Consider the following 26811-nt stretch of genomic DNA (forward strand, 5'->3'; position numbering starts at 1 on the left):
AACTTATCTGTGTTGTAAATTTACAATTCCCGTCACTTGCTCAAGCTCCGTTTCGAATCACGAACGGTCGTATTGCATCATGCGACGCTCAAAATTGTGTCCACATGGTCCGTAATGAAACAATAATCACATCCGGTATGGAAATGTGCGCATTTCTATGGGAAGTTTTCGGATAGCATTTGCGCACATTGTCTAACTGCAGTCTTGAACAGCTGCGGCAGCCTGATGCTTTAGATACATAGGTCATAGGCCACTTCCTTCACAAGATTCTGTGAAGCTCATCAGAGTATCCCAGCGTCCTGTTTGCAGGGCAGGGGGTACGAGCGAATACTGGACATCCGAAACAAAAAAGGAATCTTCCAGGGGGCGCTGTCTACTTTGAGTTGAGAATTAAAAACTATCGAGTTTTAGGTAAATGTTTTCCCAAGCGTGGGATAGTTATTTTGTCTTTTGGACTCAATAATTTAAATAGTTTGTAAAGTTCATAAATTATATATCTCCGAGTCAAGTGCCAATATAAGAGGGCGAAAATCAATGACAACATTCAATGGCCTGCTTTAAAAATTAAGTCATCGACCTGATGAAAAATGATAGATGTCAATTAAGAAAACGGCCGCAAAGTAATAAAAAATTCAGTATTAATGTCCGCGAATATCTTTGGAAATTAGGATTATTTCCCTCCGAACTTCAAACCTGTAGGCCAACGTACCCGGTACGATAAGTACATTCATCACATCCCCCAAAAATCATCCGTATCCGTCCTCAATTTGGTATAATGTTTTTCAATGTACTGACAGAGTCTGCAACCCTCTTTAAAAAAACAAACTTTATTTCGTGTTGCCTTTGCGCTCTTTTTCGCACTATAATGAAATGTTGTAATTCAATTCCATTACTAAATGCACAAGCAAGTTCCTTTGGTTTCAATAGTGAACAATTTCGAATGTATACTTTTTTTAAGAGGTTGAAACTTATACGGCAATAATAAGAATTAAGCATTAAAAAAAATTGGGTTACAAACGCTCAAGTTTGAACTGCTGATGACTATGACTTCAGGAATGACAGATTGCATGAAATATTGATTTAAATATTGAAGTTTGTCCTTTATGCTAAGTCCTGTTCAAGGGCTTGCGAGAGCAACTCACAGTTTACTCGCCGCGATCACTCAAACCCAGACCTCATGCTTAACAGGGCGGATGCAATGTTATTTTAATGCAATTTGTAATTAAACCTTTGTGTCCCATCATACCCTATTTTTAAGTTTCGTTTTGCTATAATAATTTAAACGGTATTTGTGCCTTTTTGAATTTAATGCTCAAGCAAATTTAAAATGTTCATGCACTAGACTGTGATGTCATTCCTGCCTGGCAGACACCTCAATGTTACAGCTATTTCAGCAAAAAAATGTTGCTAAAATTGTGTACATGTTGCTGTACATATATTTTTCTTTGGTGATTCATTGATTTGTAAGTACATGGCAGTTAGTCAATGAGCAACCCTTTCTTTTCAGTGAGCTCACAAGTTGAACAAAAACTGTAAAGTGTCTACCTGAAATGGCATCACAGCAACAACGCCCTCAGTTCCACTAATGTACCGCCTCTTTACATATTTAGGCCACGCCCACAAAGGGGTAAAAATAACAAGTGTTAGAATGTTAGAATTTTTGTATCATGTCTATGTATATTTCAAAGTATGAAGAACAAAGGAAAATGGATGTTAAAGACAGTTTTTATTTGTTTGCACTCCCCTTTTTAACCGATCAAGCTCCGCCCCAAAATGGGCAAGATCCAAGATAGGTCCACCTCTTAAAATGATTTTCAGCCCATTTCAACTAAACATGCCAATTTTCAAGATTTTACCACCAAACTGAATGGTATTTTCAATATTTGAACCAAACTGCTAATATATACCGCCTCTTTTACACATTAAGGCCACGCCCACAAAATGGGTGGAAAATAACAGGTGCTAAAACGCTAGAATGTCTTATTTTATGTTTAAGTTTATCTCAAAGCATAGAAAAACAAGGAAAATTGATGTTAAATACAGTTTTTATGAGTTTTTATTGTGCAAACGGCCTTTTCAAAAAATCAAGCTCCGCCCCCAAAATGGGCAAAATCCAGGATAGGTTCCGATCTTTAAATGATTTCTAGGCCATTTTGACCCCACATGCCAAATTTCATGCGTTTACCACAAAGTGCACGACTTTTCGCTTTAGCAGCTTCACTAAATAGGCCCACTACTTATGTGTAACACTGCTTCGTTGCGGTAGCAGATCACTGCAGACAGCCCTTGGTCCAATTCTAGGTACGAATTACAGCCTAGCCTGTCCTATCACAATTTTCCTCATGGCGGCATTGTCTAAGGGCGCGTAAGTCTTCATGTCCGTATCCATAAAGAACAGAGGGTCTGAAATGACGTTGGGGTCAAATCCCTCTCTGGCTAGGTCAGTCTTCTTGTGCTTGAATGTCCCCGTGATCTGCATCTCGCTCATGATTCGCAGAAACTTTGGGCATGCGTACAGCGGCAGTGACCTGACCACGTGCTCGTAGAAGGCCTTCGGGTCAAGTTGGTGGGTCCTCTTGAAGACGATTGCCGCCATTCCTGCCCGACCGTCGTGACCTTAATTTTCCAAAAAAATATTATTGAAATGAAACATAAAAAGAAGCATTTTTAGATTTAAAAAACGAAAGAAATGTGCCCTTATCTACTCCAAGGTATGATTTTCCAGAGGGCGCAGGTTCAAATCCCACTCAAGTCATTTTCTTAATTCAAGTTTATAAAGCTATATTAAAAATTAATGCATCGACCTAGGCACATATTAGAAGCGTGCACAAAGCGTGCGTGTAAGGGGGCTTTATGCGATTTGAGGCATGAGGAGATTGCGAATGCATCAACAATTATCTCTAACATGAGAGGCGGTTGAGAAACCAAAGGTGCAGTGTTAAACTCGACGTTTTGGTCAAAAGAACGTCTGACCGTCAACATGCATAGCTGAACGTCCAGTGAACACCTTCTTAGTTCAGCCTGTAGTGTCGCATCATAATTATGATGTATACTATGAGCAACCCCAAAATAAATTCATGGTTGGATTTTGGCTTGACAAAACTAAACAGCCTGCGATACCTTGGACCTTGACACCATACACGTTGGCTTCCTGTATTCCTGGGTATTGGTTTAATATATGCGCCACTTCTGTCGTTGCAACATTTTCGCCTTTCCATCTAAATGAATAACAACAAAAAATAATATAAAATGTATTGTCATACATACCAATATCGTCGGTCACTATAATTATATAGCAATGCACATAATCACTCTTACTAGTCTTAGGTTCTATAAAATGCACTCTTATCCCGTCATTTTCTAATAATTATAGGGTTTCCCGCACATTTTAAAACCTTTGTCATTCAATTCATAACGGTTAACTTCAATTTCGTCTCGAGAAGACTGGAACGCGCAAAAGTTACAATTAATTTAGTCGTTGGTCATTCCAAATGATCAATGGTCAATTAATTTCAATATTTGTCCATTCGATGTCGTCAAATTTCACAATGGAAGTCGTCTCACCTGATGACCATCTAAGGATTGAATTCGTCTTAGCTCACTCGATTTTAAGAAATTTTCGATCAAATTCATCAGACAAATGCGCACGCTGGTAAACCATGCACAGATCAAATAGTTTGGCATGGTGTATTGCAAGACAAGAAATTGAAAGTTAAACAACCAATCCAAAGGACAAGAAGGAGAACTGAATTGACTGTTTCGAAAGAAGTGAAAATATGAATGATTTTGCTTTTCATAAGTATACATAGGCCTACTTATTTTTTGCAGGAAAGGAAAAGTATGCATTTTCATTTGCTTGTGTATACCTCATTTCTTTCAGTTGTTGACGCATAAAATTGTCAAAGAACTAAACGGATACACAAATTAGTATTGAAAACGGATAACAATTTTGCATAATACATGTTTTCCCACACATTTAAAAAAAAAAATTCATTCAAATTAATTAACGGTTTACTTCAATTTCGGCCTGAAAATTCATGATCTTGCATACCCCATGTTCAATTTCGTCTTTGGTCGCTCATTTTTGCTCTTTGTTCAGACAATTTCATACATTATCCATACTTTTTCGTGAAAGACAATTCAATTTCGTCGTCTGCAATTGCCGAACGTACGGTAGACGAATCAATTTCGTCATTTTGCAATCAATTTTATATAAATTATATTATACAATTTGTCTCATGATTGTATGCTATCTTCGGTATTTTTATGTTTTCACATGTTCATTTCTACTTTAAACATAATTAATGTTTGGGGTCAAAGGGGTTAGGATGTGCTGGGGTGGACTGGAGAATTAAGCAACTTATAGTGCTTGCACTTATCCCACTCTACCTGATCCGTTTTGTTTAATAATAATAATAATTATAATAACAATAACGATTACCGGGAATGTGTCATTTGGGAGACTTTCCCATAGACTTGTGCACAAAATTTTTTCAACTTAAATGTGCCCTAATTACCCAATATTCCCTTGTCCTTTTTCCACAAATTCGGTATTTTTATTAATTAGACCACGAGCAACAAATATAACCTAATTGCGACAGCAAAATTTTGCCTCTAAAGGGGGGCTGCGCCATTAGGGAGACAGTTGTGTGTCTCCCTAAAAGCCGGTGTCTCCCTATTATTGAAGAAATTACGATAACGTGTCTCCCTAATGGTACATTTGTAGGAATAATAATAATAACGAATTTGAATGAAAAAAATTAAATGTGTGGGAAACTTATGAATAAGTCAATTTCAAAACAAATAAAATACATACAATCTCCTTGGTTTGGCAATTATTTTGCCCTCGGCGTCTACTACCGAATTCACCTGAATGTGTCTCCAAGTCTGTCCTTAAAATACAGGTAACCGTCTTTGTCGTGGACTATCAGATCTCCGGTGTTGAAAAATAAATCTCCGTTATTCTTGACATTTCGGACGAGTTTCTTCTCATTCGATGATCGGTTGCCAAGGTAGCCGGTGAAGCGCATTGTGGTGTCATTTAAACGGATCAACATTAGACCGGTTTCACCTGGTCGAAAAATAATGGAGCATTCAAAGAAAAAATAGCTCTTGTTTGAGTCGATACCTGAAATATATACTTTGGACAAGATCAAACTAGGTATGCGAGAATTGCAAACTATGATGGCCATTAAAACATTAGTTGTGTAACATTATTAAATGGTTCGTAATAACTCAGAAATGTGGAATTTTGAAGAACCAGATGAGTGGCTGTTATAATGGCATAATTGGGCGAAAGGCTTTAGCCAGAAGAATTCTCGGGATATTTCATACAATTCTCGGAAAACATTGCACCAGAGACTCCTTAATTAATTGATAGAAGACGATCAAAGACTATCAAAAAATCAAAAGGAAATAATTGGATAAATACACATCACCACACTGCTTGGCGTGGTGAAGCCTTTACGTGCAGATGCGAAAAATGAGCCCACATTGTTTCATCCTGATATTTTTTTAATTAAAGCGGTCTTTGGGGGCCGTTAATTATGTTTGGCACTTAACCCACCCCTCTCCGGGGGAGAAGTTGACCCCACTTTTATGCCACTGTCGGGTTAGCGATGAAGGGCGGTATCAGTAAACTAATCAAATGGGAATAAATGGAATGCTATAAAGTTACTCAAATTGCATGAGAATGCAGGAGAAAATATCGTAGATTTCAATTTTTTCCGGGGCCACGTCCCCGGACCCCCCATAGCAAGGCGTGCTTTCAGCAGACATTCACTCATCCCCCCCCCCTTCATATCAACCCCATCCCCACCCCCTTTCTGAAAGCTAGGATATAGCTAGATCCGCCCCTGGGTTTACCTGGAGGCATGGGGACGCATTTGCCGTCCGGCCCCCGAAATGGTTGAGCCGTTTCCAAATCGCACTGGACGATAACAATGAAGTCGGTCAACGCCTACATAAAGACACATTTGAAAGTCACTTAACATTGAAGTTTTAATAACATAACCATTCACATCGTTCTGGCACTCATCATCATGCAGTAACACGAGTTCAAAGTGAACGTGTGCGAAGATGCTCCAAATGGCGCAAGCAAAATGTTAGCATGTTGCTGCAGCCTTCACGTCAGCCAGTGAAATGCCCTCAATCGTGATAATTATATGTACTGAGGCCGTGTCCGAATTACTTGGCCCATCGGTAGTAAATACCATAACTGAACCTTGTTAAATTGAAAAAACCTTACCCTGAATATACCATGGTATCGCCCAGTGCTCCCGAGCCTGCCGTCCATATTGACGATAAAGTATGGCCCTTCGGTTGCTCCGTAGAATTCAGCGATATGTCCGATGTTGAATCGCCTCTGGAACGCTTCCCAAATATCAGGCCGCAGACCGTTGCCTATGGCATAGCGGAGTTTGTGCTTGTACTTACCGTCATCTGGGCGCTAGTCGTGATTGGGTAGGAGAAAAGTCATTCAATGTTAATGTCAAAAAGTATAACGCGGCCACAGATTCGGTCTTGATTGGCAAAGAGCGCGTCACAACACTCACGTGGTACTCGCTGTCCCGTGCCACCAAAAAAAGACAATACCACGGCAGCCTCGCTTTGAAATCGGTCAATTAATTTCCAAATATTGCATGATAGAGAATTAACGGTTCATTAGGCCAAAAAAAAAAGTCTCCAGTTTCTGGTATGCGCGCGCGTCGCCGTAGCCATGCGCGTCGGCAAAATGAAAAAGTTTTTTTTTCAATGAAAGATGACGTCTCAAAACCACCAAACTCACTGGTTTGACTGGAATCCTGCTGCTGCACAATTTAAACGTGTTTTTAGACTTGGGTTATGGTCGAGAATAAGCTTTATGTGGCCTCTCTGGACTCCCACATATTTGCACTACGTTTAGTCATTTGCAGTCATTAGCCGACATTTGAAGCAAAAAAAAAAAAAAAAAAAGCCGCGTCGCCGCACCACTTTTTGGGCAAGCTCCATACCAGAAACCGGAGACTTTTTTTTTGGCCTTAGGCTAAATCGAAAAGGTTCATGTCCGCAGCCTATGGCTGCAACCTACGTTCGCATAATGTTTCCATTGTGTGATCCCTTGATAAACACAGCCATACGACTTTAAATTGCTGATGATCAAACTTAGCGGTCGTTGCATGCATAATCATACACAAATTGGTATCTTCGGTCGCACTACGAACGGTGACGTACCATGTGTGCGTTCGTTTAGCTCACCCGGGTCAACACGGGTCAGCCCTGTACGTTCGATTAGCCGCTCTGACGTCATTCTCGGGGCTCCAGTCAGCCACCACAGCTGCTCGTGGAGCAGACGTTACCAACACATTGTCGTAAAAGTTTGTATAGACATTTCAATACAAAACCCCTTCACCGGGGGTTTGTGCAGAAAATATCAGACGGTTATTTTTATTCATATTTTATCATTTTATTATTTTTATTATTATACTCCCCCGATCACGCTCAATTAAATTCGGCAGCGACCGCAAGCTTATTTTAAAGAATAAGTTCAGACAGGATCAAGGTACCAATTTTTACGACACCGTGCTAGTAATGGAGTCACTATAGTGGAAGTACGTCAAGCATGCGTTGTTCATTCCCCAGAGAAGGACACAGTCCAACCTCGTCCCAAGTGCTTACTTTATTTCCAACCTCGTTTCCAATAGTTACCCCTGGATAGGAAACTTTCTTCCAGTATCCTGATTCGATACCGCAATTGGCTAGAAATGGATTTATATCGTATACTTGGTGTTGTTATTCACAACGTGCAGTACGTGTTTTCGCGATGATCCCACTGATTTCACGATTCCACCGATTTTCAAACTATAGACAGTCTTTTTTTTTACCAAAAATTGTGGGTACTTTTTATGCAAATGACTCGCGTAGAAATTGTCTGAACCCTAGTCAATCGCGAATTTATTGCGCCTGCTGTCTGTCTCATATTTGCGCCATTCGGATATATCGTCTGTCTAGCCCCCCCCCCCCCACCACCCCACCACCACACCGGAAAAATAATAGTAATTAAATACTGTTCAAAAATGTGCTCGTTTATACAGAAAGTTTATGAATCATAATATCCAAACTGATTTGATATTTCCAAAGTGTCGTTCCCATTTGGAAAAGTCTTTTTTGAAAGCCCACTTCAAGCGAGATGACCACCGTATCATTATCCGTATCAAAAGTTGGTTCGGTTAACTTACTCTTTATGATGAGGCTTGCGGTTTTGCCGAAGTCAATTGAGAATGATCGGCCGACTGATAAGGTTTGTGCACAAAACCCCACGGTGCATGGGGTTTTGTGTAGAATGGTTGCTGGCCACTTGTTACGAGAGTGTGCTAGTAGTGTAGAGTTCATTGCGACTTTTGAGACTTTAAGTTCAGCCCAATTTGTTTGAGTTTTGCTATTCAAAAAAAGAAGGAAATCTCAACTAAGACCCAATCCAAAAAGGGCGTTTTGTCAGTGGCTATATACGGCCACGGCTACAGGCGTCACGTGAGGATCGGGATGGCCCTCGGTTGAGCGTTCGATTAGCCCGGCTGTCGTGGCTGACCCGTCTGCCTTTGCCTTTACCCGTGTCGACCCGGGTGAGCTAAACGAACGCACCCAAATATGTGCACAACCCCATAGACAATCTGTCACCATAAGGCACTATCATAATAATTATTTGACTCGTCACTTTGTGGTACTTAGCGATTTCCTGGATGGAGAACTCCTTATATTCATTGGAACTTTGATGGTTTGGTGATGGTTTCAATGTCAGCATTACAAGGTTTTTACTATCCTCCAAATGGGGGTTAAACAAGGGGCAAAGGCCTAGCGGGACCCCCGCGGTTCCAAACTTAGTACAGTGTATAACCACGAAACCAGATAGAGACCAAAAGTCATTACGAATTGTCAAGAGATTCCCTAAAAGATCTACATTCCCACGCTTTTGGTCCTTTTATAGGTTTTCCCGGTTATTTAAAAACATTTTTCATTCAAATTCACCAACTCTTAATTACATTCAATGTCGTCGGAGAAAAATCAAGTTAGTCATTTACCATGCATTCAATTTCAAAGTTTGGTCACCCTCTTTAGTCATCGTGTCGAGAATATTCGTCAGTACAGATCAAATGTGTCCGTAAATAAGTCAGCTGTGTTCTAGATAATTTTCCTTGTTTTCCCAAGCACAATTTGGCACGAGTTTTTCCTTTCTGGGCCATTGATATCAAATGCCTCATCAAACTTGTGTCCAGTTAAAGTGATGTATATTTCATTCGCTTAATCATTCGAGCTTGATAACTTTTTGCTCTTTGACTCATTGAACTTTGTTATTTTCAGACTTTTTTCAATAAGTGCAAATGATATCTTTAATATAACCTGTACGTCACGGCCATTTTGAAGTTTAAAATGGCTGTTACAGTTTGAGTGTACTGTCAAGGAGGTCAGCATTGTATTCAGGATATGATATAAAACATCAACACATAAATGTCTCAAAAAGTCGATTATTTTGTCAATATATATGTGCACAATATGTATAGGATAGATGTTTAAAATGGCTGCCATTTGGACATTCAAAATGGCAACCCTGGGGGCGTTGGAAAAATGGGACCAAGCGATTTTTTTTGACTTGTTGAGGTGTCCATAATTATGTAATGTTGAAAGTTTCAAAGAATGTATACATGTACATGAAATGCATAATGCATGCTCCCGCATGCCCACTTTTGAAATATGCCCCCTTTTTATGAAAAAAAGTGTGACACAACCCCAAAAGGGAACAATTTTTTTATGATTTGACAGGCAGGCATTCTGTCCAGCCGGTTTTCTTTGCCGAATGGAATCAAAACCAAAAACACCAAAAAAAGTCCCTTAAAGCTCGATTTTCTGTTAATGACATTTACCCCCTGCTTTTATAAAATATGGCCCCACCCCCAAAGAGGCAAAATTCTGGAATTTTTTTCTCGTGATGTAGCTCTTGGGTGAGCGGTCCAAATGCTAAAAAGAAAAGTGAAATTATCTGAATCATTTTTTGCCCACGAAGCCCCCCACTTTTTAAAGTCATGGCCCCGCCCATAAAAGGGTCAGACAAAAATGGCATCAAGTGGTTTTAAACTTCTTGAGGTATCTGTTAGTGATACTGAGAGTTTCAAAGAATGTACCCGAAATTGCGTATGGTGGGTCATTATTTTTCGACCGTAAGCCCACTGACTAAAAATTATGTTTATTGTGTGGCATTAGACGAACTGGATTTTTCAAAAACGTACACGATTCGGGGTAGACGAGGCGAAATCGAATACTCCTAGTCGAAAAGGTGTGCTCATTGTTTGCATTTGTTTAGACTAAATTTGAAATTGTTTGACAATAGACGAAATTAAACATTGGAAGAGCACTAAATCGATGTTGCCGGACGAATTTGAATATAAAAATCGGTGAATTCGATTTAAAAAAAAAAACGATTAAAAAAAAATAAAAAATAGCCGGGAAAACCTATATTACCGGTGGCTGGGAAATAAGGTAGCGGCAGATTTCTCCGATGTACTGGATAACGGTGGCGCGATATCTGCGGACATCATCCCAGAATCTATGAACTGAAAAGTTGTCAAGAGCGATGGTGCATCCTGGCACAAAGAGGATACAAACGTTACCAGATATTCAAAACAGGAGTATAGAAAATGGTATGTCATGACGATGATTAAAAAGCTAATATTGCAACATAAAACGTTAACGTCTAATAGCCTAGCTGTTACTATAACTATACAGGTATATGAAACAGTTAGTCATTAAAGGCCGATTCTGAATAGGCATTAGCTGCAACAATGTACATCATCAAATGCATTCTGAAAATGACGCACATTATAAATGTGTTTCATTGTCAATCTCAAAACGTCAGAAAAGGGTAGTGGAAATGTTAATATACAAATGAAGAAAATACTTTTTTCAAAATGGATTTCAATTAACCATCCTCGTTACTTACCAACTCGTATGACGTTCGTAAACCCAACAGAGTAGGCGGCGCTATGGTAGAGGGGAAGTGACGTGTACATGACGTCGTTTTTCGTCAGTCCTAACGAAGCGTGAATGAAGGAACTCCTGACCTGACGGTAATGCGGTATCTTGGCTGGTTTAGGAAGACCTAAAATATGATAAGGCCAAAAAAAAAAATAAGTCGGTCTCTGGTCAGCGCGTGCGTCGATTTTAATCATGCGCGTCGATCATTTTTTTCCCAAAATGTTCCGCGGTAGCTCCAACAGCGCCCTCTATTTCCGCACCTCCTCAATTTATTTTACCAAAGAGCACCAAGGAATGGGAAATTGCACCAAGGCAAATGATCGAAAGCACCAAGGCAAATTATGGAGGACACCAATGTAAATGAGGACGCCAAAAAAGCAAAATAGTATCCCACCTTGTCTGTACAATCCAAGCTTGAAGAAAAAAAAAAAAGCAAAAAAAAAACACCAAAAAAACGCCGCGTGGCCGCGTCAATTCCGGAACTTTGGTCTGACCAGAGACCGAATATATATCTTTTTGGCCTAATGGGGGAGTTTCAGTTTGACCAATAGTTAGGCTTCGTGACTAATCATCAGAGTCGGGGGTTCGAATCTACTGGCCAATTCATTGCAGCAATGTCATCATAAATATAATAAGATCAAGATTAAAAGGTGGTGCGTTACACCAATTTCTTGACAATTCTGAGTTCCTTGACTTTTCAAGCTTGCCAGATTTTGATGATGAATCAGAGGCACAGGTTTGGGCTACCTCTATTTGTCATCTACAGTCAAAATCAGTGAAAACTGAGGGTTTGCGGAGACCAAGTTGCCGGCGAGGGGCTGCCAGCGTGACAACGTCCATTCATAACTTTGGGAAGAGGGGGTGGGCTGGAGAGAGGCTGGACATAGAGTTCTCCCTTAAAATTGACCTAGATTTTACCCACCAGTCGTTCCTGAGGTGAATATATACAGCGCGTCATCCTCGTCGCTCATACTATCCCGTTCACTCCGTGGTATGGGATCACCTCGCTCATTCCACGTATTCACACGGACCATTCCATTAGGAATCGTCTGTTGGTGGCTTTTCCCTATGATCCATACTCTGACACCCAGGGCCTGAAGTTCAGGCATGATGGCCTCCATGGAATTCAACAAACGTTTATCTGTAAGGAGGAAATGCGTTTGGGAAAAATTATGGTGATGCACCTGACTCTGGGTACCTACACCTATAGACAAACTCTCACGAAGCTGCAACTACGGAAGCTTGAATTGCCTTCCTCGATACCGTGTTAAATATACCGTGATAATTTATCACAGAAACGCGGAATTCAAAGATAAACATGGAATTCCATAGTTACCTATCTCGAAATTAAACGCGGAGTTTTTTTGGCAAATGCTCTCAGAAACATACGGAAGCCCGTTCGTGCCAGGTTTTGAAAGAGAGAGAAAAAACATTGTATGTGTGAAATAACGCAATAGTTTTCCGAAATTAAATGTAGCTGTTTTTGCGATTAACATGAAGGAACGCAATATTTCTCAATGATTGAACCTATATTGGTCTATTCCGGTAAATTTTCACGGCGTATATTGTGATAAAGTTTTGTGTGGTGCATTAAAGCCTACCCGAGCATGTCTTGTGGTTGCGAAAGCCTGAGGGTGACCGTTGTAAAACAAAGTTAATCCGATCAAGTACATTGACGCTACCACCAGAGCAGTGAAATTCATGCAACCCCCAAACATGGCTTTTTGAATGTTATGTTTTTCAGAAAACATGCTCAATGATTAAAATGATTAAAATGTTTAATTATAACAAAAGAAGAAATTCTAAATTTCTTGTCAGTGAAAAAAACGTCGTTATTGATGCCAAAACGTCATTACTGGTCACTGATGAAGCTGATCTAAAAGTCGTGAAAAAAATCGTTCGAAATGGGCCCCCAATCTATCTATATCATTTTCTAGGAATCCTCACAAGTTGTTATATCATCTAAGTATATTCCAAATTACAACTTCATCTGTTGTTGCGAACGCATATGTAACTTGAATACCTTGAACTATCTCCAAGAAAAATTTCCACGAGGATTCTTGCCGACCAAACTCACGTCCATGGTTTTCAGGTTGGCCAATTTGAGGGCAACAATTACGAAGTGCATATTATCAGCATATTCTTTAGCGTGCCTCTGCGTGATCTCGCACGGGTCTCGGTATCGACCAATGGAAGCCGGCAAAAGGGGTGATATTTATTAATTAATAACTCGTGAAGGTGGCGATTCTGCAAACTTTTACTGCACACCGTCCATAACGATAGGAACCTTTTTAATATTCGCGAGGTTTGAAAAGATTGACAGATATTGCAAACACCAGTGTTACAGCTTTGAAAACTGGACGTAGCCAAGCCTCCCCCCCCCCAATTTCATATAATTCAACGATCAACACTGAACATATCAATGTACATGTGCGTGTTGTTTCATTCAAAAATAAAGTATTACGTAACTTTTAGAAATCGGCCTTACACGGCTGCGAGTGAATGACGGTCCCGGATTTTTAAAGGGTTAGGCGGAGGGTGTTGAAGTCAACACATAGAAAGTTAAGAAGCAATGAATAGATGGTTATGACAAACGTTATTTCAGGAATCTCAGGGAACATTTGTATTTTCTCGGAAATGTATTAGGATTATTTCCATCATCCTAATATCTGAACACAATGTCTGTGGTCAGACGGAGGATGGTGGTTAACCACCCCAACCATTGCTTATTGCCCCCATGACAGCCATGTCTTTAAAAAATAATATGTCTTTAACAAAAAAAAGTTCCGTTTCGCAAATATGCTTTAAAAACTGTTTTTTTTTTAATCTAATTTATATAAATATAGGGTTTCAAGAATGATACTTGAGGCAAGACATCATTTTATTTCCAAATGAAACTGAATGGACCGGTTATAAATGCTCTTAATAATCATGCAACATTTAGACCTAGTTACGGGGGAATCAAGTTCGCTTCTGTCAGCACGCGTTCGTACTGCGGCGTGTTTTTTTGTGTACCAAGGGTACCCATGATTCAATACTGGAGGATATGAAAAGATATTAAATCACTTAAAATCCGTTAGTCCTCCGACAAAAATGCTGCAGAATGTTCCTTTAAATATCAACCGTTTCCTAAGATCAGATCCTTAAAAATTGACAAGATCAATCAAACTTGTTTTCAGCAAACGGTTAACCCCCTCCCGCCTTCAGTCAAATCATGTCAAAATAATAACCCTAGCGCAATGGACAAAAACTAATCGGACGGAGAGGCATGCACTTTTCTATTATACTTTTCTACAATACTATTCCGCAATACTATTGCGTTATTTCGTAAAACTATTGCATTATTTCGCAATAGTTACGGTTGGCACGTGAAAAACATGATTGTTTGGTTTTGCCTTTTTGGCAGATTTGTTTCTTTGAGACTGTTATATTATAACATTTCCTCTACTAAAGAAAATCTTAATCGCTATTATGAAAAACATGACGTTTATGATGAGAAATGTGGCCAAATTGCTTCCCCAAGGTTTACCATGCACTTTTGGGGTCAACATGCAAATACATCAGTAAAATTCAGGTCAAATTAATACATCAGTATATAACCCTTTAACCGCCGATCGTACACATTCGAGCGATATGAATATGCACTTCCTAGCCTGAACCCTTTCTCAAAAATACGTAAATGTTCCCTTTTTTTCAAAAATACGCAATTATGCAACGTGATGAGGATAAGATGAGTGTTTGTTGATAAATCTGCCAAGTTGTTGCTTCAAATTCGGGAGATAATGAATAATTCGGATATTTAGTGGGATTTATCGGACGAAGACGAGAAAGGAATGTCTGTCTGCTGATGATTGTATGAAGTCTCTTCCTAGCTGATTTGCCCAGATGTTTGTTGTTTATTTAGGGGCAATTCAGAATTTTCAATGTTTTACAATTTTGATCTTTTTTCCAAATTGTGGGTGGGTGGGTCAAGCTAAATAATTGAAAATCGAAATTCACTTGCCATGGAAAAAAGATTAAAAAAACAACGAAAGATAGATCTTTTGACTTGCCTGAACTACGCGCAAACGTTCCGATATCGCGATGCGTGTTTCTTTTCCAACTTCGTCCCCTGTATATACTGTCAGTGGCGTAGCCAGGAATTTTTCAGTGGGTGGGGGGAGGGGGGGGGGGGCTGGAACATTTCATGGGGGGGAGGGCGTCATGTAGATCAATGATAATTTTTTTAGAAACTCAAAATCTCAGTGGGGGAGGCGACTGGGGGGGGGGGCGATAAAGTTTCATGGGGGGGGGCTGTCGCCCCCCACGGCCCCCCCCCCCCCCCCCCCCGTGGCTACGCCACTGCAGGTCATACAGTTAAAGTTTATGTAAACTTGTATGACAAGTCAAAGAAAAGTAACTCCCATGATCTATTTGACACCAAGTTTGTGTTAACTTGCCGGTAACGCCCTAAAAAATTATCCAGACAAATATGTTTATTTTGTAACATTTTATGTTCGTCTGTCGGTCTTCTATGCTGTTATGTTTACTTTTAGGTACCTTCAATGGTACTATGTTTAATTAACCTGTTCATTTGTTTAATTAAACTAATAACGCACATATAGTTGCCAAATATGGCACTAACAAGTTTGAGGTCGGCAATTTCGTCTTTAAAAATCTGGGTACGTCGGGTTACCGTAAACACAATTGTCCTGGAAACAACAGAACCAAAGTACAGAAAGTCGTACGCAAGAGCTCCCCAGCAAGTATCGCTGACGCCATTATGATTCCAAAATTTCTCACTGTGTCACACAGTGAAATATCTAAACAGCGTCGTTGTATTGTTAACACATAAAAGCATTCAAGTCGCGTTCTTGCACACTTTTTGCAAGTCGACATAGATATCCTTGAACCACTGCCCCTGCTTTGCATAACAAGTGCACATGAATGAACGATTCGACTTTTATTCAAAGAAATTTCTATGTACAGTCACCAGACTCTATTCATTAAAGTCCCCGTCAAAACGAAAGTAAACAATCCACGTGCGTAACGCACGGCCTCACCATTGTACAGTGTGGCAGGGACACCAACAAGTAACACAACAACTAAACGTTTTTAAAAAAATTGATAAAAATTCTGATTGAATTTCGTTAAAAGATACTTGTTGGTGAGGTATCACATATTTTATCACATAAAAGAGGAAGACCGACAACTTCACGCCGTCACTGAACTAGACACACATGTACATACATGGTGTTCAAGTACATGTACATGCAAGTGCATGTACATGTACACGTTCAGTTTTTTATCAATCGAAATTAGGGGTGGGTGGGTGGGTCAAAATAATTTGGAAAAAAAGTCGATATTTTAAGACATTGAAAATTCTGAATGGCCCCTTACCTCTTTATTTATTTTTTTTTGTTCCACTGACAACTTGCAAACAATACAAATTTACGAATCCACCCAGTTAGCGGGTGCCGCACGAAGCATGGCATCCCCCTATAATTATTGTGTTATAAATAATTATTGTGTTATACCCTAAGCATTCACGATGCGTAAAAGTTCTCACGCCTGTCCGAGTGTGATGCTGCATCACACTTTTTGCACGACGGCTATTGCAATGTGTAATTAGTGTTCTCTTTGGAAGAAATTGGCGACGTTCCATGCAGCAGACATTATAAGTTTAAACAAGTTAACAAAGTGGACCGAGACATATATGTATCTGCATATGCATTGGTATAAATCCCATGAGGAAATTTGATATATTAATTGTATATCCCTATAATTATATTCAAATTTCAACTTTTAGCCAGTGAGAAAGAAAAGAGGATCGGCTTTCCCATTTTGTTTGCTGGAAATAAATGAATTGCCACCCAAACAACTTTGCCTGCATCATTGGGGAGATCAAGCCAATTGAAAGTTAATGAGATCGACATACCTACACCACATGCAATTGCTTTCACCTTACAAGCCTTGATGCAATGAAGGAGCGAATCGCCCTTGAGATTGTAGTTCAAAAAAGCCATCCTCAGCCCCAGCTTGTTGAAAGCCAGCCAGGACAGGACGAAACTGGGCTCGTTGAACATGAATATAGCCACGGTGTCCAAGCATCTCACGAGACCTGTGGACTTGACGAATCGGGCGAGCTTGTTGGCCTCCCCTTCCAGCGCCCCGTATGTGTGGACCTCGTCCCTGTGGAGCAGGAACGCCTTCTCAGGTGTCTGCTTCGCGTGTTCCTCGAAGAAATCAACCAGTTTGGTGTTCTTTTGTCGCAGGGTTTGCAACGCTCTCTGTAGGATCCATCGCTGGTGCATGTAGGCCAGATCTTGGAATACGGTTGGACCGTACTTTAGGCGCAGGAATGCCGCGGTCGCGACCGGGAGCCCTGCCAGGGTTGAAGCCGCTGCTATCCCGGCCACTTTGCTGTCCACGGGAAGAGGCATGAGTTCGCGAGCTTCTATGCCCGGACAAAACTAGAAGCAACAGGACTAGGCTTGCCGAATCGAGCTCGACCTGAACGTCTTTACGTGGCAGTTTAGAATAATCAGTGACTCAGTCAGACAGTTAGTGACTTCGAGTCAGTCACTCAGTCAGAAAGCAATAGGTTGGTGCAATTCCCTCAAGTGTAAATTTCTCCCCCAAAACTCGAGGGCATTTATTTTGCTTGTCTGTCTGGATCAAAGAGGGTGAGTCGTTGTGGTATACATGTACGTAGTTGCTGTTTTATTTAATACTCGTAATCCACGTTAACACGGTGATGTATAGTGATCACATGACACCATAATTAGGTGGAGAATCCGGCCTTGTTGTTCGCGGATATGTTATATTTAACGAGCTTGAGCTTGATAACCAAGATAGCTGATGATAGTGGTTGCTTCCTTCTACAATTGTAATATAACAGGGATGTGGAAGTTTAGCATGCAGTCTGTATACAGTGTGTATCAAATCTCTATCGGCTTTTACTGGGGAGGAGTTGAGTGGACAAACAAATCAGAAATTTACTGGATGCGCTGTTATGGTAAACGCTATTATTCAAACCGAGATTTTTTTATATTAACTTACCATTATCTTGAATCAACACTAACCATGATAAACACCGATCAAAGTTCAAAACACCGAGGCAAACACGAAACACAACAATGGTTATGTTTAATGGCATTTTTTTTTTTGTCATTCTGGAACCATTTTGTTTTTTGTATTCAACTATGTTTGTTTTTGTGTTCATGTATTACGATTCATAAATTTCTTCATGTTCTACGAATAATTTAATGAGGAACATTGCATTTGTTTGCTCACAATATATCACGTTTTTATATTTCGTTTCAGGTCAAGCAGATGTCTACAACTGCGTACATTAATAATTGAATAGACAGTAAATGGCATTACAATCCCTTTTACAATTACAAAGTTCTCAAAGTTATAAAGTCTTCTATTGTACAGGGTGGTGCAAAAAGAAGAAAATCCACCTTTGAAAGCAATTTTCACCTACTTGTTCAGCATATCTCAAACTTTCAATTTAATAGTTTTAAAATATTGATCTTCAAACATAGGTAACGAAAAAATGATTGCAAATGCAATTTGTTTTGTCTCTGAGATATGGTAGTTTAGAAGTTTCATGTGCCAAACCTGTTTGTCCACCGACGGCTTTTTTCCATATAATTATTTCCGCTTGACTGAGCTCCGGAGTTTGATTTGAAGACAAAAATCACTATACTAGACCAACTCACATGCACAACAGTGATTTTGGTGAATAGTATTCAAATTAGCATAATAACACTATTCTTGTGATTTTTTTCGCCATGTATGGTTGAAGAGCTATACTACACTACAGGGTGAGTAAAAAAAACACGGAACCCAAATGTTGGGACCATTGTTCTGGGGAAGTTCTGCATGTTGCATTTTCAAAATCTAGGATATCATTTAAATCACTTATGTACTTTTTAAGTTATGAAATTTAAAACAACCGCCGTTTTTAAGGTTCCGTCCATGGATCACAAAAAAGTGTGCGTCCTTTCAGCAAAACGAAAACAATTTACACACATCCTTATGTGATGTGATTTGTTTTCGTTTTGCTGAGAGAACACAACTTTTTTGAGCTCATCAGTCATATTTTTTTCATCAAGCTAAGTCAGGCATTCTTTGAAGCACATTTTCTGCATTTTTTGTTTGTTTAATATTTATGTCTAAAGCCTTGCTTTACCAATGATAATTTTTCTCATGACGTCATTGTCTAAGGGCGCGTAAGTCTTCTTGTCCGTGTCCATAAAGAACAGAGGGTCTGAGATGACGTTGGGGTCAAATCCCTCTCTGGCTAGGTCAGTCTTCTTGTGCTTGAATGTACCCGTGATCTGCATCTCGCTCATGATTCGCAGAAACTTTGGGCATGCGTACAGCGGCAGTGACCTGACCACGTGATCGTAGAAGGCATTTGGGTCAAAAGGGCGCTGCGATGTCTTGAAGACAATTGACGCCATACCTGCTTTGCCATCTTGACCTATAAAAAGGACGAAAATGCGCCCTAAATAATCTTCGAAGAACAGACGGTACATTCGACGCTCATGTCTAATTTCGCAACAACTGTTGTAAACATTAACATGATACATCACACCAAAATGATCAATTATAAAACTTTGTAGCTCATGTTAGTAATCCACACCAACTGGATAAGTGTCACAGTTGACATATTATAAATCTTACCTGGCACCTCGACGCCATACACATTGGTTTCTTGTATGCCTGGGTACAGGTTCAAGACATGCGTTACTTCTGTCGTCGCAACATTCTCGCCTTTCCATCTGTGGGTTTTAAATTTATATAATAAATTAAATTGATTATTAAATATTGGAAAGAAAGACTATATAATTGCACAATAAAACACTCGGATGCTAATTTATGATGCGATAAGCCTGTACCTGAATGTGTCTCCAAGTCTGTCCATAAAGTACAGGTAACCATCTTTGTCGTGGATCATCAGATCTCCGGTGTTGAAGAACCTATCGCCGTTCTTCTTGACATTTCTTACGATTTTCTTCTCCTGGTCGCTTTTCTTCGCCAAGTAACCGTGGAAGATTAACTTATCGGTGAGACGAAACAGCATGAGACCCGTCTCACCTGTGTGAATGAAAGATACATCTCGAGTATGAAAATACATGGTATGATGGTTCTTAAATAAATCATAACCCACTAAAAAGTGGTGATATTAGAATTGTTGGGTATCATAAGGGATTGTATCAAACTATCCTTTTGGGAAAAATTGCCCCTTCACTGCTCGGGGCCTGGAATCAATTCATAATCTACAGGCACATTAATAAAGACACATTATACACGCTTAACAATCATAATTACACGGAGGTCTTTAGTACGGCAATGCGACTAAGGCCAAAAAAAAGGCTCCGGTTTCTGGTATGGAGTTTGCCCAAAAAGTAGTGCGGCGACGCGGCTTTTTTTTTTTTTTACCTGATTTTTTGCCTCAAAATGTAGGCTGATGACTGCAAATGGTGCCCGACTAGACTTAGTGCAAATATATGGGTGTCCAGAGAGGCCACATAAAGCTTATTCTCGATCATAACCCCATCTAAAAACACGTTAAAATTGTGCAGAAGCAGGATTCCAGTCAAACCAGTGAGTTTGGCGGTTTTGAGACATCATCTTTCATTGAAAAAAAAAAAATCATTTTGCCGACGCGCATGGCTACGGCGACGCGCGCTTTTTTTTGGCCTAATCGGCACCCGATTGTTTGAAGAGGAGTAGATGAATGTACCAAAAAAGTTTGAATACCTGGAGGTGTGAGGATACACAGGCCGTCTGGACCACGAAGCGGTTGAGCCGTCTGTACATGGCACTGAACGATGACTACGATATCAGTTAGAGCCTGTCCATTGTTTAAAACAAACACCATACAGATTCAATAAACCTGGTCGTCGGGTGTATATTATAGACCTATATTCATTGCAAGACTCTTTGAAGAGTTTTTACTCCCCTTAATTGCTCAGAGTTCCTTATCTTTTGTATGGATCGAATAGATAAATGCATTTTCACATTTTTGTCCAAAGATGTTTTAATTTAATCTTTGTCCGATTCTTTTTTTTTTAATGAAGACTTCTTCGACTGGACACGTTTGTAAAGGAAATTAACAATATATTGAGATTGACCCTAATAAAATCTTTGACTTCATGATGCCAGATTATTGAAGAAATACACGACCAAGAAGCAATCAAAGAAGATTGTCATCGTAGATCGTCTTGGTATGCCGATAGATTCTCACCCTGAAAATGCCATGGTATCTGCCAACGCTCCCAACTTTGCCGTCCATGTTGAAAGTAGAGAATGTCGCTTCGGTGGCTCCGTAGAATTCAGCGATATGTCCGATGTTGAATCGCCTCTGGAACGCTTCCCAAATATCAGGACGCAGACCATTGCCTATGGCATAGCGGAGTTTGGGACTGTACTTGCCGTCATCGATACGCTGTTTGTAAGAGAAAGGCTGATTGACTTATGTAAATATTGTAAATGGTCAAAACTGAGCAGTGCTGCGTGTTTAAACCTAATGACATCTATAAGGATGCAGACAACTTGATAACATTACGGTATATTGAATATTTACCGGGGGCTGAGCCATCAAATAACGGCAGGTTTCTCCGATGTACTGAATCACTGTGGCTCGATACCTGCGGACGTCATCCCAAAATCTACGAGCTGAGAAGTCACTTAAGGCAATAGTTCCTCCTTCAACAACAATTAATACACAAACATAACAAGTGTGCTGAAATTTGCTTGAAATCGGAAACCCCCTATTGATTCATTTTCCATCCAATCTTCTCAAATCCCATCTCGTAAATGGAAAAGCTCCAATCTCATCCTATCTGATCCCACATCCCTCTGGATGTTATCCCATCTCATCCCATCCAGTCCCATCTCACCTCATCCCATCCCATTTCCCAATATTATCATATCCCGTTCCACCACATCCTATTGATCCTATCCATCTATCGCAACCCATCCAGTCTAGTCCCATCTCACCTCATTCTACCCCATTTCCTTATCTAATCCCATCCCGTTTCACCCCATCCCATCGATCCCATCCCATCCATTTCATCTCATCCAATCCAGTCCCCTCTCACCTCATCCCATCCCATTCCTAATATAATCCCATCCAGTTCCACCCCATCCCATCGATCCCATCCAATCCATCCCATCTTATCCAATCCAGTCCCCTCTCACCTCATCCCATCCCATTCCCCAATATAATCCCATCCAGTTCCACCCCATCCCATCGATCCCATCCAATCCATCCCATCTCATCCAATCCAGTCCCCTCTCACCTCATCCCATCCCATTCCTAATATAATCCCATCCAGTTTCACCCCATCCCATCGATCCCATCCAATCCATCCCATCTCATCCAATCCAGTCCCCTCTCACCTCATCCCATCCCATTCCCCAATATAATCCCATCCCGTTCCACCCCATCCCATCGATCCCATCCAATCCATCACATCTCATCCAATCCAGTCCCATCTCACTTCAATCCATCCCATTTCCAATATAATCCCATCCCGTTCCACCCCATCCCATCGATCCCATCCAATCCATCCCATCTCATCCAATCCAATCCCTCTCACCTCATCCCATCCCATTCCCCAATATAATCCCATCCCGTTTCACCCCATCCCATCGATCCCATCCAATCCATCCCATCTCATCCAATCCAGTCCCATCTCACTTCAATCCATCCCATTCCTAATATAATCCCATCCCGTTCCACCCCATCCCATCGATCCCATCCAATCCATCTCATCTCATCCAATCCAGTCCCCTCTCACCTCATCCCATCCCATTCCCCAATATAATCCCATCCCGTTCCACCCCATCCCATCGATCCCATCCAATCCATTCCATCTCATCCAATCCAGTCCCATCTCACCTCAATCCATCCCATTCCCAATATAATCCCATCACGTTCCACCCCATTCTATTGATCCTATCCATCTATCGCATCCCATCCAGTCTAGTCCCATCTCACCTCATTTCATCCCATTTCCTTATCTATTCCCATCCCGTTTCACCCCACCCTATTGATCCCATCCATCCATCCCATCCCATCTCATCTCATCCTGTCCCATCTCCCCTCATTCCATCCAAATTCTCAATCTAATATCATCAAGTTACACCCCATCCCATCGATCCCATCTCATCTATCCTATGTCCGATGTTGAATCGCTTCTGGAACGCTTCCCAAATATCAGGCCGCAGACCATTGCCTATGGCATAGCGGAGTTTGTGACTGTACTTGCCGTCACCTATACGCTGTTTGTAAGAGAAAGGCTGATTGACTTATATAAATATTGTAAATGGTCAAAACTGAGCAGTGCTGCGTGTCTAAACCTAATGACATCTTAAAGGATGCAAACAACTTGATAACATTGCCGTATATTGAATATTTACCGGGGGCTGAGCCATCAAATAACGGCAGGTTTCTCCGATGTACTGAATCACTGTGGCTCGATATCCAATCCATCCCATCTCATCCCATCCAGTCCCATCTCACCTCATTCCCTCCCATTTCCTTATCTAATCCTATTCCGTTTCACCACACCCTATCAATCCCATCCATCCATCCCATCCCATCTCATCTCATCCACTCCCATCCCATCCCATCCCAACTCATCCCATCCCATCCCATCCTTTTCCCCATCTAATCCCATCCCATGCAATCCAAAATCCCATCTCATCCCATCCCATCCCAATCCCAATCCCAATCCCATCCCATCCCATCCCAATTTCCCTATTACCCATTCTAAAGGAGATACGGCCAAATGACTCACCAACTCTAACGACGTTAAAGAAGCCTATGGCGAGAGCAGCGCTATGATACATCGGCAAAGTTGTATACACCACGTCCTCACTGTCCAATCCAAACGACGCTTGTATGTATGAAGCACCAAGCTGGCGGGAATGAGGATTTTTCGCTGGCTTAGGAAGACCTGGCCATAAAGAAATAAAGGAACATTCTTCAATTGCTTTTTACAGCAAATTTATACACTACTAGTTACTAGGAGGCTCTTATCACAAGATGGTCTGAGTTAATAAAGGCTGTATATCCACGTATATAATCACTCTTATTTTATTGCACTGACGATAGCTGTGATATATGCAATGTGGGTTGATCTTAGGGAGCTAAGTTCACGCTCTAAATGCGGCTACTTGTTTGCAACGCAAGCTTTTTATCTATGATCGCCACATTTGCCCTACAACAACTTTTGTTCTTTGTCAAAAACTACAGTATCGTCAGAAAGACAATTACAAGTATCTAAAGGTTAGATTGCATTGCCTACCACTGGTCCCTGAAGTGAACACATACAACGCATCATCGTCTATTGGTTGTTGGTCTCGGACACTTCTAGGTATGGGGTCACTGCGTTCATTTAGTGCCTTGACATCAATGTGTAGCATTCCAAACGGAAGATCATGGTCGAAATTCTTCCCGAGGACCCAGACCTTGACACCGAGGGCTTGTAGATCAGGCATCAGGTCCTCAAGAGCTTTTATCAGGCGTTTATCTGGAGATAATACGACAGAGTTGTATCAAATCAAAATTCAAACAAAAGCCAAACATTCATATATTTTTTCACCAATCTGGCAACGAGTAACGAGAGATAAAATCTGAGGTGCTGGCAACTTGAAATGAGACTGTATGATTTATGATCGACTTGCAATGACCTATGCGCTAGCTCCGTGCATCAAAATGTGGATTGCGCTTGGCGACCAATAGACCATTATTATGAAGCCCGGGAAGGGACAGGGTGGAAATTTTTTTTTTTGGAGTTTGCTAATTCGTTCGCACGAATTACTAATTCGTTCGCACGAATTAGTAATTCGTGGGAACGAAATAGTAATTCGTGCGAACGAATTAGCAAATGCCAAAAAAAAATTCCACCCTGTCCCTTTCCGGGCTTCATACATTATCATGTTGCAGCTATCTTGATTTGTTTCTATTCAAATCAACGTAACCAAAACGAGGCTGGAAGGGAAAATAGTCTGGTTCCTTTTTGCACAAAACATTATCATCCAGTACTGTTATTGGATACAGGAAACATGACTGAAAAAGTGGCACGAAGTACGAGCACACTACTTTTATTCTGAACGTGCACAAACTTCATGGGCGTCGTCAGAAATGCGTTTGATCGAATGTCCCTCCCAGTAGATTTCCCCAAACACTCCCTTTGTATCTGTTGAGGGCTTATTGTGCACAGCCTCTGAATGTTTAAGGATAACGGCTTACCGTTCCCACAAGCAATCATCTTCAAATTACAGGCTTTGATGCAGTGAAGGAGAACGTCGCCTCTGAGGTGGATATTCAGCAGTGCAAGTCTCAGACCCAGCTTGTTGAAAGCCAGCCACGACACGATGTAGTTAGGCTCGTTCAACATGAATATTGCCACCGTGTCCATGGGGGCTGCCATAGCGCCTCGCTGGACGAAGTGAGCGAGCTGGTTGGCCTGTCGGTCAAGATCACCGTAGGTGTGCACTTCATCTTTGTACAGGACAAACTCTTTCTCCGGAGTGTCCTTCGCGTGTGCCTCGAAGAAATCGATAACTTTGAACTTGTTCTTCAGTAAGGTTTCAAGCTCTTTTCCCAGTTGAATACTTTTCCGGAGTTGCACCAGATCTTGAAAGACCGTCGGGCCGTACTTGAGGCGCAAAATCCCAGCAGCTGCGACGGGAAGACCCGCTAGAGTTGCAACAGTTGCACCAAGTACTCGGCGATTGAAAGAGCTGCCTGACATGATTATACTTTGTCCGAGTAAGCCTTTTAGATCGTGGCTGCACTCAATAATAAAAAACAATATCGTGGTGAAGCTTTGTACATTCACACGAATATTGTGAAGGTTGTTGCTATTACACATCTTAACTGTGTATCACTTGAACTTTGCACAATCGCTGCATGATGTTTAATTGCACCTTGATTCAAAGTGCATGACTATTTTAAGCAGAGTACACATAGAGTAGCTTTGTTTGTCGGAGGGTTTTGCAAGTTAATTTATGCAACTCCGCCCGCCTGCCGATCGGAGTTTATTGAGTGGTCGGGTATGAACTTGTAGCTTTCAATATATATCGACCCTCATCCGAAGTGGTGCATATTACTCTGACGTCATGATTACGTCATCAGGTGTCAAATTACAAGTGATTTTATCTGAAAAAGTGACCAATTACTTTCACCTCTAACTCTTGAACTAAACATTCAATGATGTTTGTATTCTGTAATCAGATAGACCATTAATCGCTTAACCTTTTTTTGTCGTGTACGTGAACTCGCTTGACCTTTACTTCTGGGTCTACCGGAAGGTCAAAGTTAGGTGAATTCAAAATGAAGACAGCCTGACATCAAAACAAAGCAACATTTCTTCTGAACGCTTCACGGTATGATCACAAAACCTTGTGTGAACTTGTACCATGTTACGAAGATAGTATAAATTTTGTTACCTCATCATGACGTCATCAGGTATCAAATTACAAGCGATTTAAGGGCAAATTTTGACAAAATAGTTTGCGTTATATTCTTTTGAACTAAATAGATAGTGTTTGTTTTTTCGTGAGGTTGTAGACTATGCCGTGAGAAACATTTTGTGTTCCCAGACCCAAAACCGCTTGACCTTTACTTCTGGTGTTACCGGAAGTGCAATAAAAACTGAATATAACTCAAAACCGGAAGCATTTTACTACAGACACATATATTATGAAAGTGTTTAGTGAGGAATGCCAGACACAAAAACAGTGTGATGACGTCATCATCGTTTGAAAGGGCGCCCCCAGCGGCACATAAAATAT

The 26811-nt window shown here is 40.7% G+C and overlaps 2 protein-coding genes across 2 annotated transcripts; both read right to left on the bottom strand.

The window, feature by feature from the left end:
- Positions 1 to 1990: 1990 nt before the first annotated feature.
- LOC119740816 (very long-chain acyl-CoA synthetase-like) lies at positions 1991 to 18490 on the bottom strand. The gene is made up of 9 exons (XM_038216253.1): positions 16922 to 18490; positions 11927 to 12145; positions 10970 to 11128; positions 10492 to 10613; positions 6248 to 6448; positions 5866 to 5959; positions 4870 to 5071; positions 3121 to 3218; positions 1991 to 2616 (listed from the first exon to the last, which is right to left on the bottom strand). Exons 1-9 carry the CDS (start codon positions 17424 to 17426, stop codon positions 2309 to 2311), a joined length of 1908 nt encoding a protein of 635 aa, XP_038072181.1. The 5' UTR covers positions 17427 to 18490; the 3' UTR covers positions 1991 to 2308.
- Positions 18491 to 18861: 371 nt separating this feature from the next.
- On the bottom strand, positions 18862 to 26096 carry LOC119740817 (very long-chain acyl-CoA synthetase-like). The gene is made up of 9 exons (XM_038216254.1): positions 25265 to 26096; positions 24318 to 24542; positions 23808 to 23966; positions 21587 to 21708; positions 21248 to 21448; positions 20761 to 20854; positions 19896 to 20094; positions 19681 to 19778; positions 18862 to 19477 (listed from the first exon to the last, which is right to left on the bottom strand). Exons 1-9 carry the CDS (start codon positions 25887 to 25889, stop codon positions 19167 to 19169), a joined length of 2034 nt encoding a protein of 677 aa, XP_038072182.1. The 5' UTR covers positions 25890 to 26096; the 3' UTR covers positions 18862 to 19166.
- Between the last annotated feature and the right edge of the window lie 715 nt (positions 26097 to 26811).

This window comes from Patiria miniata, unplaced genomic scaffold (genome assembly GCF_015706575.1).
Source record: "Patiria miniata isolate m_02_andy unplaced genomic scaffold, ASM1570657v1 HiC_scaffold_5, whole genome shotgun sequence".
In the NCBI taxonomy this organism is placed as follows: Eukaryota; Metazoa; Echinodermata; class Asteroidea; order Valvatida; family Asterinidae; genus Patiria; species Patiria miniata.

Excerpts from the sequence above, each read along its gene's own strand:
- LOC119740816 (XM_038216253.1), bottom strand. The coding sequence starts at position 17,426 with ATGCCTCTTCCCGTGGACAGCAAAGTGGCCGGGATAGCAGCGGCTTCA. Across the intron at positions 12,146-16,921 it reads AGCAATTGCATGTGGTGTAG|ATAAACGTTTGTTGAATTCC; the intron begins GTATGTCGATCT and ends TCCTCCTTACAG. Across the intron at positions 10,614-10,969 it reads TACGAACGTCATACGAGTTG|GATGCACCATCGCTCTTGAC; the intron begins GTAAGTAACGAG and ends TCTTTGTGCCAG.
- LOC119740817 (XM_038216254.1), bottom strand. The coding sequence starts at position 25,889 with ATGTGTAATAGCAACAACCTTCACAATATTCGTGTGAATGTACAAAGC. Across the intron at positions 20,095-20,760 it reads GTGTATCCTCACACCTCCAG|GTGAGACGGGTCTCATGCTG; the intron begins GTATTCAAACTT and ends TCATTCACACAG. Across the intron at positions 19,478-19,680 it reads GTATGGCGTCGAGGTGCCAG|GTCAAGATGGCAAAGCAGGT; the intron begins GTAAGATTTATA and ends TCCTTTTTATAG.